The following is a 16,288-nucleotide window of genomic DNA, read 5'->3' as shown; positions in this document are numbered from 1 at the left end:
CCTGGTACTATCTTTTTCACAATTACAATCTTATAAGAACACTTATAGTAACCACAGATATATTCTTTTATCTCAATACAATCTCAATAGCTTATTTTGAAGTCCTTACAGCCTTGACACTTGAGCCAATTTTCTTCTCAGAATTCCTAGTGCAAAATGCTAGGTAACTGTTAACTCCTCGAAGCGATGGTGAATGAGGAAGACACATTTCTACAGAACAACTCTTTATTGTACTTTAGCCAAAACTCCAACAATGAGCAAAGGCACACAGGCCTCCTTTTATACGTCCCAAATCCCAGACATAATGGCAACATTGTCAGGCACTTTTTGCACCGTGCGCACGTGCGCAAGGTTGACGCCACTCAGTCTGGTCCCAGGCAGCTTCTGCAAAGCCCGGGAACCCTTGTAACGTCCAGAGCCTGCATTTGCAGGCTTGGGACACAACACCCCTCCCCCCTAGCTTGGAACAATCCTGACACCTTCTTTTGGGAAGTGTCATACTTCCTCACAGTCAAGCATGGAAGGGGATGCCTGAGGTTGCCTCCTCCCACAAGTTCCATTCTTTTGTTTGTTAATCATGGACACCCAAAATCATAAGTAAACAAAATACATTATTAACTGATGACCTTAAGGGTAGTACTCCTTGTAACTTGACAGCAACTTCACAAAGTCTGAAAGATATTTGGGAGGGCACTTGGCCCTTTGCAACCTCCTCGGACCGGGAGAGTTTGCTTGTTTCCCTTTCTTGCCCACCAGGCTTGGTGAGCCAGGACATTGCTGCCCACTTGCCCCAGAAGACTTGGGTATGGTTGCCTGACCTACCTGCTCACCTGCCAGGCTCAGTAGGTCAGGGCTTTGCTGCCCCAAGTACCTGGTTGACCTGCCCATTTGCTGGCTGGCTGGGCCATCTGTGCCCGAACCAGCATCCCTTGGGGGGGGTGGTAGTCCCCAGATCCACAATGGACCTTTTGTGGGAGCACTGTCCCTCGAACCCAAGTCAACAGATGGAGAAATGGACGTCTGCAGGGCCCCAGTATCCAGTGGACCCCACGGTCATGCCTGAGGTGCCAGAATCAGGAATAGCCTCTCTGTTTTCCCCCCTGACAGAGGACTTCCTTCTGGGAGCAATTGTGGATTTTGGCCTGTTCCCATGCTGTGTTGCCAGTTCTCTTGCAGGATGTGAGTTGTGTGGATACCCCCGGTCAGTCTCCCTGTCTGGAGTATTACTAGTTATGGGTGAATAATGTGGATACCCCCAGTGTGACTCCCTGGCTGGAGTTAAGTATGGGTGTGTGGGATGACCCCCTACCCCATGACTTCCTATTCACTTGCAGAACCTTGAGATGGGGGATCAATGGCCTCCTCAGCGGCCAGTAATGGCTGCTGACATTGATCCTCAGAATGCACTCTATAGCCTTCCTTCCCCCCCCCCCCCAGAGCAGAGCCAGGAGCGGAAGGGTGAAGTTCCAGCCTCGCATGCAGCTGATCTATGTGCTGACAAAGAACGCGGCCGTCTTCCAACGACACTTTATAGGACAAAGGCCCAGAGACCTTGCAGACTACAGCTGGTACCCAGAGATGACCAGGCCTGTAGATCTGAGTCCAGACCGGAGCACCCACTTGCAGGCTCCTCGGTGCCCGTGGATGCAACACCTGAGACGCCACCCAGTCCGGATGCAGCCTGTCCAGCTTAGTAATAAGCCGGCGACCCCAGCGAAGTTCAGCAGGCCTCTTTCCGGTGGCTGTGCAACGTGTGGTGCGATGTGCAAGAAAGTCTGCTAACCTGTGATGCCAGTCACCATAAGTCAGTCTCTTGAGGGCATCCTTGGTGGTGCGCACCATACGCTCAGCCATTCCGTTGGTGGATGGGTGGAAGGGAGCTGAAGTTGCATGGCGGATCATGTTAGCCTGGAGGAAAACCTGGAACTCAGAAGAGGTAAATTGAGGACCGTTATCTGAAACCAGAACATCTGGAAGGCCATGAGCTGCAAAAATACTTCTCAGCACCTGGATAGTCTTGGCAGTAGTAGTGGAGGACACAGGAACAACCTCTAGCCACTTAAAATGGCTATCAACAACTACCAGGAAGAATTGCCCCTGAAAGGGCCCAGCGTAATCTATATGTACCCTAGACCATGGGGTTTGAGTTTCCTCCCACCTATGAACTGGGGCCTGAGGCATTTCAGGCCGGGACTGTTGGCACACATGACACCCATGAACCTGGGCCTCGATGGCTTTATCAAGGCAAGACCAACACAAATGGCTGCACGCAAGCACTTTCATCCTGACTATCCCAGGGTGTCCCTCATGTAGAGAGTGCAGGACTCTAGTCCTCAATGAGGTTGGGATTACTACTCTACTTCCCCATAACAGACAACCCTTGAAAGTGGACAACTCATGCCTCCTTTGCCAGAAACTTTGGAACTCAGTATCAGGGCACCTGTCAGGCTATCCTGACAACATCCATGTAAGCATGCGTGTAAGCGTGTGATCAGTAGCAGTTTCTGCAGCTACATCCCCAGCATTGAGGGAAGACTCAGGCAGCTCTTGAATGGATAGAATATTAATGGCTGGAGCAGGATCAGGCTCCAGTGTTGGTAGGGGTAATCTACTCAGAGCATCAGCATGACCCATTTCCTTTCCAGGTTTTTGAATTAAGTAGTCATATGCTGACAGGAAAATGGACCAATGCAGCATACGAGGAGAAAGAATATGTGGGGTCTGTTTGGTCATGGTAAACAACCCCAGCAGTGGCTTATGGTCAGTGTAGACCGTGAAATGGCAGCCGTATACGAAATCATGAAACTTCTTAATGCCAGCGACAATGGCCAGCGCTTCCCTGTCAATCTGAGCGTAATTTCGCTCAGCAGGAGACAGGGTTCTGGAATAATAAGCCACAGGGACCTGTGTCCCATCAGCCATCAGATGGCTAAGAACTGCTCCCACTCCATATGGAGAAGCATCGCAGGCAATGCAAACAGGTAGTTGCTCGTTGAAGTGAGCTAGTACAGCATTAGAAATAAGCAAGGCTTTAACCTTATTGAAACTTTTTTCATGGACCTTAGTCCACTGCTAACAGGCTTGTTTGTCTAAGAGCCTGTGCAAGGACTCAGCTATAGCAGCTTTATTTGGCAGAAATGCATGGTAAAAGTTTAATAGCCCCAAAAAGACTTGTAGTTCCCCTTTAGACTTAGGGCTTGGGGCCTGCTGAATGGGATTGAAAGATGAAATTTGTATATTAGTGGATGCAGATTGAAGAGTTACACATTTCCAGAATAGAACTGAATTCTTAGAATGAGTGGCAGAAATTAGTTGATTCCAAGACCGTATCGGAGCTTGCCTTTTCTTTGCCTGCAATAACTGCTTATATTTCCTTTTGAAGAGGAGCAGGTCCTGGGTTGAGTTAGGAGAAAGATTCCTTTTTTAATATTCCTTTAAAGCAGGAAATTAGTTGTTTCTTGGCTGTGTGGTTAACATTATCAAGCCAAGGTTGGTTAAAAAAATGCTGATTTCTGTTATCACTAGTTGGACTAGTAGAGAGAATTGGCTGAAGAAGCTAAACTAGATGAATATAAAATGGCGAAGTTTGATGGGGGACCTATCATCTAGAATAGGGGTCCCCAATCTGTGGACTACTGAGCCGTGTGAGTGGTGGGCAGGTGCGCCCATGTGCAGCCCATCACGCAAATGATGTGTGCTGGTGCTTGCACTCGCAGCATGCACCGCACTCACAGCCCTGTCATGCAAGTGGTGTGCACTAGTGCTCGCAAGCCCCTCGCGCAAATAGCATGTGCCAGTACTCGCAGCCCCCTCATGCAAGCTGCATGGCTGGCGGTCACAGTCCCCCTCGAACAAAATTATCCCTCTCCTCCCTCTCCCCCCGCATCAGGCTGCCAACCTGGAAAGGTTGGAGAACACTGATCTAGGACAGTTCTACGTAGTTGAAGTGCCTCATTAAGAGCATTTGGGTTACTTTGTCCTTCATCTGACTTGTCCATGTTTGTATTTGTTCTGGGAAATCTTCAGATGTAATATGGTGTATATCCAAATGGAGATCCCAAAATCAGTATGTTGGGACAGTATCACTCTTGGGATGATCCAATATGGAATTGGAGAATTGACAAACAGATTTCTTGATATGACAATGTAGTCAATCAGATAAAGCTTTGTGCCAACTCAATGAAAGAACTCTGCCAGATAATCTGTAACAGTGTAGACATTCATAATTTACAAATCCAACTTGTAAAATGTTTGCAGCGCTTGTAAGCCCCTGAAATCTCCAATATGGTCTTTAGACTTTCTAATTAGGAGCGGCATTTGATGACCATAAGAAAGCTATCAAAGTTTGAACCTTATGCTGCCAAGATTGAAATTGCCCTCTGTTGAGTCAGAACAGTAAAGGATTACAAACGTCACAAAACGCAGAGATCCAAAAACCTTACATGTCAAAAACCGTATTCAGGAGGTTGCCTTTATCTCCAACCCATTGCAGACGAGCTGAAGGTTGGCTTCAGTTGATTTTCAGCTGAATTTCATTAGAACTTTGTTACTTGCAGGGAACGTTCAGTTTTCAGTTTCATAAAGCACACTATGTCCAATATTTGAGGGAATTCGTCAAGGTTGGGCTGCAGTGTCATCTGATTTCTTCCCAAGGAACCTATGGCCCCTGGAAATTTACCACTTCCACGGGAGCTTCAAAAACAAAATAAAATACTCATACTACAGTATATAGGAAAAAAGAGAACTGCTTAAATCTGATATTCACTTAGTGGAGCATGTAACTTTTTCCGCCCCAAAAATGACACACCAGCATCAATCAACATATTAAATTGTCTTTCATCCATCCCATGATCTTAGTACAAAGTCTTCTGTGGAAAGAAGTTAAAGCAATTCACCCGCCTGAAGATTGCTGCAAAGGGAAGACTGTAATGTTTCTTTATTCAATTCCTATAGCCTCCCAACTCAACCAAGTGATTCTGGGTGGCTTACACTTTTAAAGGTTCCTAAATATCAACACAGAACGTTGGATGCTCTGGTTATGGAGTGAAAAGTCTTCACAATCATTGGCCTTTTCAGAAAGACAACTTTTCCAAAAACCACCACCAGCAACAACAACAACTAGAGATTGGCAGAGAATTGGGGATATATATGGTGAGCCATATTGAAGCTCCTGAAAAGTATGAAGTTTTTGCATATTTATTTTTTAATTGGATCAAAACATACTTCCACTTTTAAAGACCCCAGCTTGCTTTTCTATAGCTATCATGCTGACTACAATTGTCAGGACCCACCAGTTTAGCTAGCTTTTGTCTGATGCTTCTTGTGTCCAGTATGATATGATGTGGATAGTATTAAATACAAGAATATTAGAAGAGGGTGTTGAAATAGATTGTGTCTAATAGATGCGAGAAAGTGGATATAACCGTTTGACAATGGAGGCAGTAGAATTGCAGAAGAAAAGAAGGAAGAAAGAACTGCAAATGTGAAAAACCATAGCATTTGCCATAGCAAATCCAAAGTGGTGCTGTCATTTCACAGTGGGCAGGAAAAAAAAAGTTGAAGAACAGGGTCAAGGAGGGAAAGTGATCAGTTGAGCCAGCCTGGAAGTGGGGATGGGGGTTGCACTTTGGAATATGGAAATGATCTGACCACATGACGTTGTGAGTTATCAGCTGGGAATGGACATTGAAGCCATGAGCTTCAATGAGAGGAAGTGATTGGAATATGCTGGAGTGTTGATGTTACTCAGAAATAGAAGGAAATGAGGAAGAGCTGGTGGGTGATATAACCCACAAGGGAGAAGCAGGGAGTGGTAGGTGGATCTCCCACCAGAATAACAGAAGCAGGGGAGTTAACCACAGTCCCAGGGTAAACCTAGGGCAAGAACTTTGGGAAATCCAATACTGTAGCTGGGGGTGATTTGCTTCTTGTTGTCTTAATTGCTATAGAGGAAAAGACAATGGGGCAGTAAATTGATGTAGATTCCTATCGGTGAAACCCTCCTTATAGGTTGGATTGCTGGCAGCCACAGCTTCAGGCTGTTGCTGGCTAAAGGAAAGCTTATATAAACAAGAAACCCTCTATACATGACACAAAGGCAGTGAGACATCAGGGCTGAGAAGATATGAACAGTTGTGCCATTGCTATGGAGTCTATGGATATGCTGTGGACATAGAGTCCAGGGTGGTCTAGATTTTAGGGCCTCCCTAGCTGTCCCAGGTTATTTCAACCCCACTCGTGCTGACACTTAGCACTTCTTTAAGGCAAATGGTATATGGTTTTAAACTGGAGAACATTATTATGAATCCTTTGCTTGGTCAGATCACTTCCCGGTCAGTAGGTATTCATCCTGCAATCACTCTTGTGTCCTTCCTACCAACCACACAGGAAATACACCTGGACTAGTTCAGATGAATCTAGCATTTTACTTTTTATTTCCTGTTGTAACAATTTTTTTAAAAAGTTCTCTTTGTATCCAATCTGCACAGAACGTTGAGATGAAACTGGGACTGAGGTAAACTTTCCATTGATGAGTTAGATTCTGAAATTGCTCCCTACATTGAACATTTAAGATCTGAAGTAAAGCATACGTTACGTATGATCTTTTTAGCTCTCTGATCAGTGGTATCCATAGACCTTGTTTTCAGTAGTCTGAATAAAGTAGTATTGTGACGGCATGTTGCAAATTTTGCCCCTTCAACAAACTGTGTGTGATGTCAAGACACATGTTGAAAAGGAACAGGGCCTGTAAACTCATTGCCAAGTAATTACTTTTATCAGTCTTGCCTCCTCCCTTCCTATGGGGTACTGCTTCTGACTTAAATCATTTCCTAAATTTCAGTCTGCTATCTGCATGGACATTTAAACAGGCAACCATCTTCACTTTTGCAAATCCTCTCATGCAAATTGAAAAACAAATGGAAAGCTGCATAATTGGCTATGACTACTGACCCTAAACATAATTTTGTAAAAATGTAAGTATGCGTACTTACCAGTATAAGTTGTTTGAAGAGAACGTTTATATATTTTCCAGCTTATGCATGCAATAAAAATTATAATTATGAAAACAGCAACAGGAATGCTGAAGGCTGCAGCTCTTTCATGATGTTCGTTATAAATTATAGGGCTGTTTGTTGACTTCTTTAAATCAACTGAATAAGAACAATAAGGAAGATAGGAAGAAAAAAAAAACCTTTGAACATTACTGGTTTACACTAGACAACTTTTAAAAGTAGCAACATTAAATTAAGTATCATTCAAGCATTTTCTATCCATATCTAAACTAGTAAATCATATACCCCAGCAGAATTCTTGCTTCCCCAACATGGGATCAGATCAGAAACTGTTTTGGAAAATTCCAAATAGCAAATTTTAAAATAATTCACCAAATAACAGGCTAATAAATCCCGAGTCTTCAACATTGCTAACAGTATTTCCTTTGATGCCTGCTGAGCATATCATTATGAAATAATGAACTTTATTTTTTTTTAAAGGGGCATTACCCCATTGCAAAGGAAAGCACCAGTCCTCTAAGTCTCACATAACCTCAGGGACGTTTTTTAACATAAAAGTGATGGTAGCTACAGCTTTGTGTGTCCATCTGCCTATCATCTTTAGCATTCAGAGGAAAAGGCGAGGAGTAACTTCACCAATTTACCTTCTAGTACCTTTTTTGTGTGTGTGTGACTGGCCATGCAGTTCATGGCAGTTATTTTCTGAAAGTACTCATGACAGGTTCTTAAATCCCAATTTTTTTCTTAGCCCAGTAAATTTGGGAATCCCACCCTACATCTTGTAAAGCACCTCTTCAAAGCCAGTATATAAATACCTGAACCATATGATGCAAGTACACTGTTATTAAGAAGATAGCAATTATTAAGAACCTCACCTGCCTACTTATTCTATTTTGCTTAAAGCTGATGATGGCACTTAATAACTGATTGTTCCTTTCCCACATCATCTGTTATCTCTCCAATCCTAAACTTTTACTGAAATTTCTATGTCAGAGCATTGGAAAATAGATGGGGGTGTTACTGCTGCTGTTGCTGGTTGGGCAGATTATATCCAGAAACCAACTTTTCCCAAGTAAAAGAGAAAGAAAAGAGAAACTGAAGTGCTTGAAATACTGAAAAATCAGATGGCAGTAGAAAAAGTGATAAAGATATGATGGAAAAGGGGGGATAAAAGAATCCGGATGCTTCCAGATGGAGAAGTCCTGGTTCTACCATTTGAAAGAATCAAATCTTGTTGAGAAAACATAATAGAGAGAGAGGACAGTATCCTTGGGATGCTTCATGCAATTCCGTGTATCAGGTGAGGTACATGGATTACTTGAAAAAAATCTCAACCTGGAAATCCCCTATATTGCAAGAGGATTACAAGGACAAGGCAGGCAGTATCCTACCTTTAGGAAGGAAACAAGCAAGGAAGCTTTGGAGACTTGTGTTGGGGAGAGAAATGGAAGTATAGAATTGACAGCTCCTATATAACTTAGATAATGCAAGGAGGAGGAGAATTGTTATTCATCCCAGCACAGCTGCCAAAGTATTCTGGCGAGTTTCATCTTCTGAATTAACTAAACCACCCAATTATGGAATATTAATTGAATTTTTATTCAATTTTTACTCTTTCCAACCCAACCAAATATTGAGAAGAATTTATGTCAGAGGGTATGGGATTCTTGTCTTTCAGCAGGATAACTTTCCACAAGCTGAACAGAATAGAATAAAAATTGGTATCAGGAGGAAAAGCTGGTAAAAGGAACAATTATGTTAAAAATAGGCTGGATCAGGCCAGATTATGGAGAATGTTCCAGAAAAATGCATCCCTAAGAGACAACTGGACAGCAATTTGGAATGTAGCCTTTCCCCTACTCTGAGCTCTCTTCCATCTTCCAAGTCTCATAGCCTGGATCAGAGCCTTTCTTAAGTGTTTGGAAAGAGCTTCAGAAGCCAGATTTGGCATGTTTTCCTGTTTTGCTTAATATACACAGAAGTATATTGACACATCAATTCTTCCTTACAAATACCAATGGATAGTAAGTAAGACATAAACTGTGAGGAACAACTTACTTGTAGTAGTAATATTTTGATGCAGTTGCTTATGCTCAATTATACATCCTAACTTTATATCAGAAGCCACTTTCATCTTCAATGTACTAAATACACTGAAAGACCCATCAAGCTCTTTGGTGAATTGCACCGTTACGTTCATGGTGCTGTTGTCCATTTCATTTACCCAATAAAGCCTTTGTTCTGGATAGCCATGGCTTGAATTGCACGTAAACATAATTTCTTCTCCGAGCTGCACAGGACCTGTTATTACTGGTTTGCTGTAACTGGCTGAAAAAAGAGAATTTTAATTTTATAGCCATGCTTCCCCACAACTTCATCTGCCACTTTTGAAAAAGGTATAACACTGGAGAGAAATTGTTTTAGAATTGGATGATATAACAATTTATATCCTCCTTCATCAGATTATACTACCAAAATGTTGGTGGGAATGAGGTGTTCTCTGGAACCTTACAGGAAAGTCTTCCAGATTAACCCTTTTAATTCTCTGTGGTCATATGTACCAAATAGCACACAATTGGGTTTGACATCTCACATCCATTTCCAAGGCATAATCCATAATGGCACATCTAGCATAAATATACAATATGGAGTACAAAATTAAAAGACACATCCCCATACTTTCACTGCCTACTCTGTCCTTTTTTCCCCTCAGTGAGTTTGGAGGAAAAAGAATTAAGTATGTGAGACCCAAGAATTTTATAAAATGGATATTTGAGATTGCCTTTCCAGCATCATTGTTGTTCATGTTATCCTCAAACCGTCCAATTGCAGACAACTTTAAATTATTCAGCAAGGGATATACTCATGAAAAAAACTTTTGCTAAGACTGAATAATCTGCTATACATATTCATAGCTGCAGGATACCTTCTATAAGCACATGCATTAAGGACAAGTGTTTGCAATCCACGCAGTCACCAAGAGGAAGAAAAATGATGTGGTGAGGAAGTGAATTGTCTTCATGTCTGCCGAGCATTCCATCCAGTCTCAATTAGCATTTAAGACTTTTGAACATTTTTCCTTCACATTATTCACAAATACGAAAGTTTTGCAAAACAGCTGTAGGAGTTGAAAAGGAGACAGGCACTTCCCCTGCACACAATGGCGCTCTTTTTCATACTAAAGCACTGTTTAATGTTATAGTGCTATTAAAATAAATAATTTATGCTTATATAGTGGCCTTTGCTTAATAAACTATTATATATTTACATGTTCATCAGTTGTTTCAGTACACATTTTATCTCCATTCTTTAGTCATACAGGAATTAACTTAATTATCTTTATTTTATTAATGTATTAATACATTTATTAATTAATTGAAATTTAATTAATGTATTCATTTATTTAGGCAGTTTTGTACCTTCATTTTCTGCTTGCTCATAGTCTTTTCAACACCAGAGTTGATGAAGGAAAGACAGAAAAATAACTCTTCAATGCGCTTATACAAAAAACAGCATCTTATTCACTCTTTTTCAACTCTAAACAAGAACTCTGTTCATTAGTAAGATCATCTCTTCCTCCTTCAGTAATGCTCCTTATATACGAAGGCAATTCGAAAATAAACTTCCGTTTGATTATCAGTGACAGATACTTGCAGACGCAGAATTTTTATTATACACATTAGAAAACGACAACATTACATTACTATTTGACATAATCACCATTCAAATTGAGGCACTTGTCATAACGTTTTACAAGGTTTGAAATTCCTTAGTAGTAGACACTAAAACTGGCTATGGGGGGGGGGTGATCAAAAACATCCCAACAGAACTGCTTCAAAAGTTCTTGGGTGTGTCTAGCAGTTTGCGGGCAAGCATTATTTTTTTATTTTTTTTTAATAATTTTTTATTTTTCCAAACTCTCCCCCATACATATACCGTAATACTTATCAGATATTAACATACATTCCCTCCACACTCACATACAGATACTTTTAACCAAATGAAATACATACACATAACTTTGGTGTTGCTCGCCCATTTCCCTTTCACCGTATCCACACTCCTTCTTCTTTACCTTCTTTCTCCCTTTCTTCTCTTCCCTACTTCCCTCTTCTTCCTCTCCTCTCCTTCACCATTCTCCTACCCTTTCCTCTTCCTCTAACCTTCCTACTTCCTTCTCCCCTCCTTTACTCTTTTCTCTCTCCTCTCCTTTCTTCATCCCTCTTCAGATACAATTCAGGGGTAATGTCCGAGCAACTCCTCTCTCCAAATTTCCCTATCTGTATTATATACAATAAGATTAATACTTCTATTTATCTAACCTTCTCGGTATATACTTCTATAAACATTTATACAGCCTGCAGTTATTCAATACTGTGTCGCCTGGGTCTCCCTCCTTATCTGCTCCTTCTTCTTCCATCTAAATTGATGTTAACTATCTTTTAACTGTATTCTCTTTTCAGCCAATCATAAAAAGTTCCCCAAATTTCATAGTAGTCTGACTCTGTCTTATCTTTAATTGTCATTGTTAGTCTATTCATTTCTGCGCATTCCAATATTTTCCCAATCACCTCTCCCTCTGGGGGGGGCTTTCAGTGCTTTCCAACTTTGTGCAAACACAATCCTGGCTGTGGGCAAGCATTATTGTGAACCAACACTACACCAGAAGTAGTGGCATCCATAATAAGTGTCGAGGCATGCTGACTTCCAGTGTGGTGTTGGTTCATAATGCTCACCCACACACTGCTAGACACATGAGAAATTTCCCACTGTTTACCCAATTCTTTTTATGGACTGGCAAGCTGAGAAAAAATTATCTTTGAGGATAAATTTCAACCCAATCTTTATCATAATAACTTCTCTGGCCATCAAACAACAATTCATAAGTATTTGCTCAGAAGAAAAAGCCCTTACCTGCCACTTTGAGCGATATGGATTCATTATGAATGAGTTTAAACTGTCCATTTATATTTTTCTGTATTATGCAATGATAGATAAATTCATCTGCTATCCTGATGTTTAACAGCTGCAAAGAAGCACTGCCTTGTTTTGGCTCATTTAACAGAGTCCGTCGTTTGAATTCTTCACACTGGTACTTTTCCATATTTTCATTAGGAAAATAGCCAGCTACAAAGCATGAAAACCTGTCTTTTATTTGCCATGATATTCGATTCCTATTGTAGTTTAATGATTCTTCTTCTGGATAACAGCATTGCAATTCAACACTGCTTCCTATTATGCCAATCACTTCTGTTTCAGCTATAAAAAGAAGATTCAAAAAAATGCATTGCATCATATAATCTACTTTCCATTTTCCCAAAATTAAAATTGAAGTCACTTTATGACTGATTCTCTTCACTCCTGAAATTTCTATTTATTCTTCAGAAGTACACAGGTCTGCCCTTGAAGAACATTTAGAAGCTTCAACTCTATTCAATACATGTAAGATCACTGCTATATGAACTGCACTGACTGCTGGTGTTCTTCATGCTTGGGATTGGGTTACCTAGGGCAGGTGTGCCCAAGCCCCAGACCGCAGCCCACTACCAGGCAGTGGCCTATTCAGAACCGGGCCCACGAGAGACAGGCCTGCATACATGCACACATGCAGCTCAACTTGTGCAAGTGGCGGGGCAGAGCACAGGCACATGCATGTGCAGCTGAACTTGCAGTTGATCTGTGTGCATGCGTGTGCATGCCAGCCCACCACTCACGTGAGTTGAGCTACATGTGCATGTGCACCAGCCTGCAGCTTGTGCAGCCTAGTTCCCTCTCCCCCCCCAGCTGGACTGCCAAGCCACAAAGATTGGGGACCACTGACCTAGGGGACCTTCTCTCAGTTGTTTCTACTCATAAAATTTGGTTTGGCAGGTTGGGCATGTTAAGGATCCAATGAGCCAAGCAATATTGGCTGGTGGGGATAAAAGAAGTGCCTTCTCCTGCCCTTTTCTCCTGCTCCTGCCCTTCCGAGATTGGAATGATGTCTACCTTATTGGCCTTTCATAAGCCGTCATGATCCAGCTGCATGCCCAGGGTCCTGAGTATGAGGTCCCAAGTGTGTTAAGGGCCCCCTTACTTGGCTATATTAACAACTGTAGCAACAGTTTTACTTGATGACCATATATATTTATTTTGTACTGTTTTCATTTTTTTATATTTTTATGATGTCCATCATCTAGGGTCATTTGTTGAGATGGGCGGCTATAGAAATTAAATAAATAATAAAACAAATTAAAATAAAGGTCACTGGGCTCCTGTATTTAAATTTGTACTGAAACTTTATTAGTTCTGCATATTTATATAGAGAGCTGTTATGCTCTCTATATAAAGAATGGATAAGGAATGGATGTGACAATGCATTTGTGTGCATTCTGTTCAGTGGTTACAGTTCATGCTGAAAAACCCATTATTTAACTGATTTACTTACATGGCCATCTGTCTTGCAGCAGTGAATTTGGGCAGTTAATAGTTTAAAATATCAGCACAAAACATACACATAATGAAAACAATACAAGCACATTTGGGCAAATGAAGAAAACATAATGGCAAATTTAAAGGAAGAGTGGACGACTGAATTCTTAACAAGAAGCCTCCCTGAAGGCCTCTAGCCTCTTTATTATAACTGTTCTATCAACAAACTTTCAACTGATGTCATTTCAGTTGAATCTAATGGAAATACAATTCCATCCAATATCTGGTCAATCCTTGGCTTAGTTCTATCATTACCACAGCAATTAAGCTGAGCAGGTATCCTTTTTTTTCAGTAGGGATTTCAGTCTGTTGATTACCTGCTTAATATGTGTATTGGGGTTCAGATTATTTAAATAAAAAACCCTGAGAATATCAGTATTTTATTGAAAAATATTTAACAGTAAGGGAAAGTTAATTTAATAGTCAACTGCCTTTAGAATAATGCAGGCAACCAGATTAAAAACTCCTTGCCTTTGTATAATTTGCTCTGAAGTCAAAATAGCTGTATCATTTCCATTAACACAGTGTTTAAAAACTTGCTTTATAGTTGAATAAACCTAACATTATAATAACTTACCAGATCTCCAAACCCAAAGAAACAAGACCAAGAGTCCAAAGCTAAAATAAAAAACCATAAATTTCAAATTAAAAATTAGAATGTGTAATTTTAAAAATTCCACAATGTATTGAGGAAAATGTATGATAAGGTTTAGCATAAGCCATATAATAAATAGTAGGACTAAGATGTGAACCAATTGAGTTCATTATTTTCACTATTTTATCTTTTCTCTATTAATCATAAATGTATGCTGCCATAATAAAACATGATCTTGGCAGCTTCTATTACTATATACATACATATCTAAACAGCCCATTCAAAAATAAACACAGAATTCAGTAAGAAGAAAAACTGTAATATCAAACCAGAAAAAGGTTGATACAGCATTTGTGCTTCATACATTATCACAAACTGCCTTTGTGTGAGAAAAGAAAAACATAAGTTAATATATACAGTATTGAATATGACATTCTTCTGAGACCACTTTCCTATTTTTATTTTAATATTTTGCCATTTCCCTATAGAAGTATACTTGGAGGATCACTTTTGTCAAATTTTAATTCAAATCCCAGGATTAAACATTGCTTGGACTCAGTGGATTAAATGAATGTAACAGCTACACCATGTGGGCTGTGTGGCTAACCACATGTCATATCAAATCAAAACACCTCATACCAAATCAAAGCACATACATAAACAAAAACGAAACGATTTGGATACATCATCGTTTCATCTCACAAGAAAAAAAAAGACAACACCTTTCAAAGTTGAGTATTAAAATACCAACGTTTCAACTTTAGGAATGGTTATTTAGAACGCATTTTTTCTTCATTATTAGCAATCATTTCTAGTCTGATCTATCCATATGTTCAGAATTAGGTCCTATAAAGGCTTATTCTGGCAACTAAGAGTAACTAATCCACCGTTCACATTTCGCATACAAATCCTCTTCTTGGAGTTGCCGCTTCACTACTGACCGTTTGTGATGCCTCTGAATTTACTTCGAGTTCTCAGCAGAGATACAACAAATATACAACATGCTATCAGGAGCAGGTAAAAATGCACTTGGATTCCTGCACATTCGGCCGATCGGCAGTTCTTTGGTTTACTAGCCTTCTAAGCCCAGCAAATACTCTACTTGTTTATTTTACTTAGCACATTTTAAAACCGACTTTGATACTTGACCGCCCCGCCGCTACTGACTGCGTGAGACACACCCTCCGCTACTCACCGCTCGCGGGGGGCCACCATGACCGGGCCGCGTCTGCAAAAGCTGGGCGAAGAGAAGGGGGGGGCTCCTCAGCCACTAGCCAGCGACTCCCACGCAGCCTCCCCAGCACTGGAGGAGCGCAGACCCCAAACAGCTGCCCTCATTCTCGCCCCTTTCCTTCAGTCTCGACACTTCTGGAAAAACCAAACTACCCGGAAGCGGCAGTTTCCTTTTGCCTGTAGCGGGAAGGGGCCTCGAATCAGTTAAAGAAAGACTTCCCAATTCACGGCGAATGGCTATATAGTCTTCAGTCGAGTTAGCATTCTCTTCCCTCTTTCCGATGACTTGGTGCAAACTGAAAACTAAACTAAAACACTTGGTGTTATAAATTGGAAGTTCTGCGGGGGTGGAATAAATGTTACTGTATTTTATACTGTATACTATATTTTTATCTTTTAACTGGATTAAGTGGACCGAGACTCAGGAGATATGACTATCTTGATAATTTTTCTCAAGAAGCCTCAAGCTGGCATTTTTTTCTCTCTTCCCCAATTTCCAGAAAACTGAGAACAAAATAATTAGCATTGTTTACCAGCAATACTTCAAAGACATTGTTTGCATAGTTTATGGGAACACATCTCCCCTTTCCCCGAATTGATATCTTGCTTAATTTAGATTACAAGAAAGATTCATTACATTTTAACTGCATACCAGATTGTGATTTGTTAATTTTAATAATATTCATAGATAGTATAGCATCTCTGTAAAATTGCACATATATCTAATAATTTTTCACTTAATGTTAGATAAGCTGAGAGGATGGAAATGTATGTGCTGTTTATGTGATAAAGTACTGCTTTGTGACCAAGATACTTGGTCTGTAAGATACTAATAGAAATCAAAGTCTTCCTAAATAAAAAAATTACCTTGAATCCGCCTTTAGTTTTGTTAAATTTCCTTCTTCAGATTAACAAATCATAGGAATACAAAAGTCTTATTTTCTAAATAATCTAGAATAGTGATTAGAAAAGATTT

General features: G+C 40.5%; 1 protein-coding gene across 1 annotated transcript; it reads right to left on the bottom strand.

Moving 5' to 3' along the window:
- Nucleotides 1–4,205: 4,205 nt before the first annotated feature.
- Nucleotides 4,206–15,517, bottom strand: ICOSLG (inducible T cell costimulator ligand). Its single transcript, XM_039368267.1, has 6 exons — nucleotides 15,275–15,517; nucleotides 14,062–14,102; nucleotides 11,928–12,272; nucleotides 9,072–9,341; nucleotides 6,993–7,151; nucleotides 4,206–4,692 (listed from the first exon to the last, which is right to left on the bottom strand). The coding sequence occupies exons 1-6, from the start codon at nucleotides 15,292–15,294 to the stop codon at nucleotides 4,658–4,660; spliced, it is 870 nt and encodes a 289-aa protein (XP_039224201.1). The 5' UTR covers nucleotides 15,295–15,517; the 3' UTR covers nucleotides 4,206–4,657.
- Nucleotides 15,518–16,288: the final 771 nt, after the last annotated feature.

The sequence above is a fragment of the Crotalus tigris genome, unplaced genomic scaffold (genome assembly GCF_016545835.1).
Source record: "Crotalus tigris isolate CLP2741 ecotype Arizona unplaced genomic scaffold, ASM1654583v1 scf7180000017601.7605149639:7615979, whole genome shotgun sequence".
NCBI lineage: Eukaryota > Metazoa > Chordata > Lepidosauria > Squamata > Viperidae > Crotalus > Crotalus tigris.
This window is presented reverse-complemented; position numbering and strand designations above follow the sequence as displayed.

Excerpts from the sequence above, each read along its gene's own strand:
- ICOSLG (XM_039368267.1), bottom strand. The coding sequence starts at position 15,294 with ATGGTGGCCCCCCGCGAGCG. Across the intron at positions 14,103-15,274 it reads ATGGTGGCCCCCCGCGAGCG|CTTTGGACTCTTGGTCTTGT; the intron begins GTGAGTAGCGGA and ends TTTTTATTTTAG. Across the intron at positions 4,693-6,992 it reads TCTTCAAACAACTTATACTG|CTCCCGTGGAAGTGGTAAAT; the intron begins GTAAGTACGCAT and ends TTGTTTTTGAAG.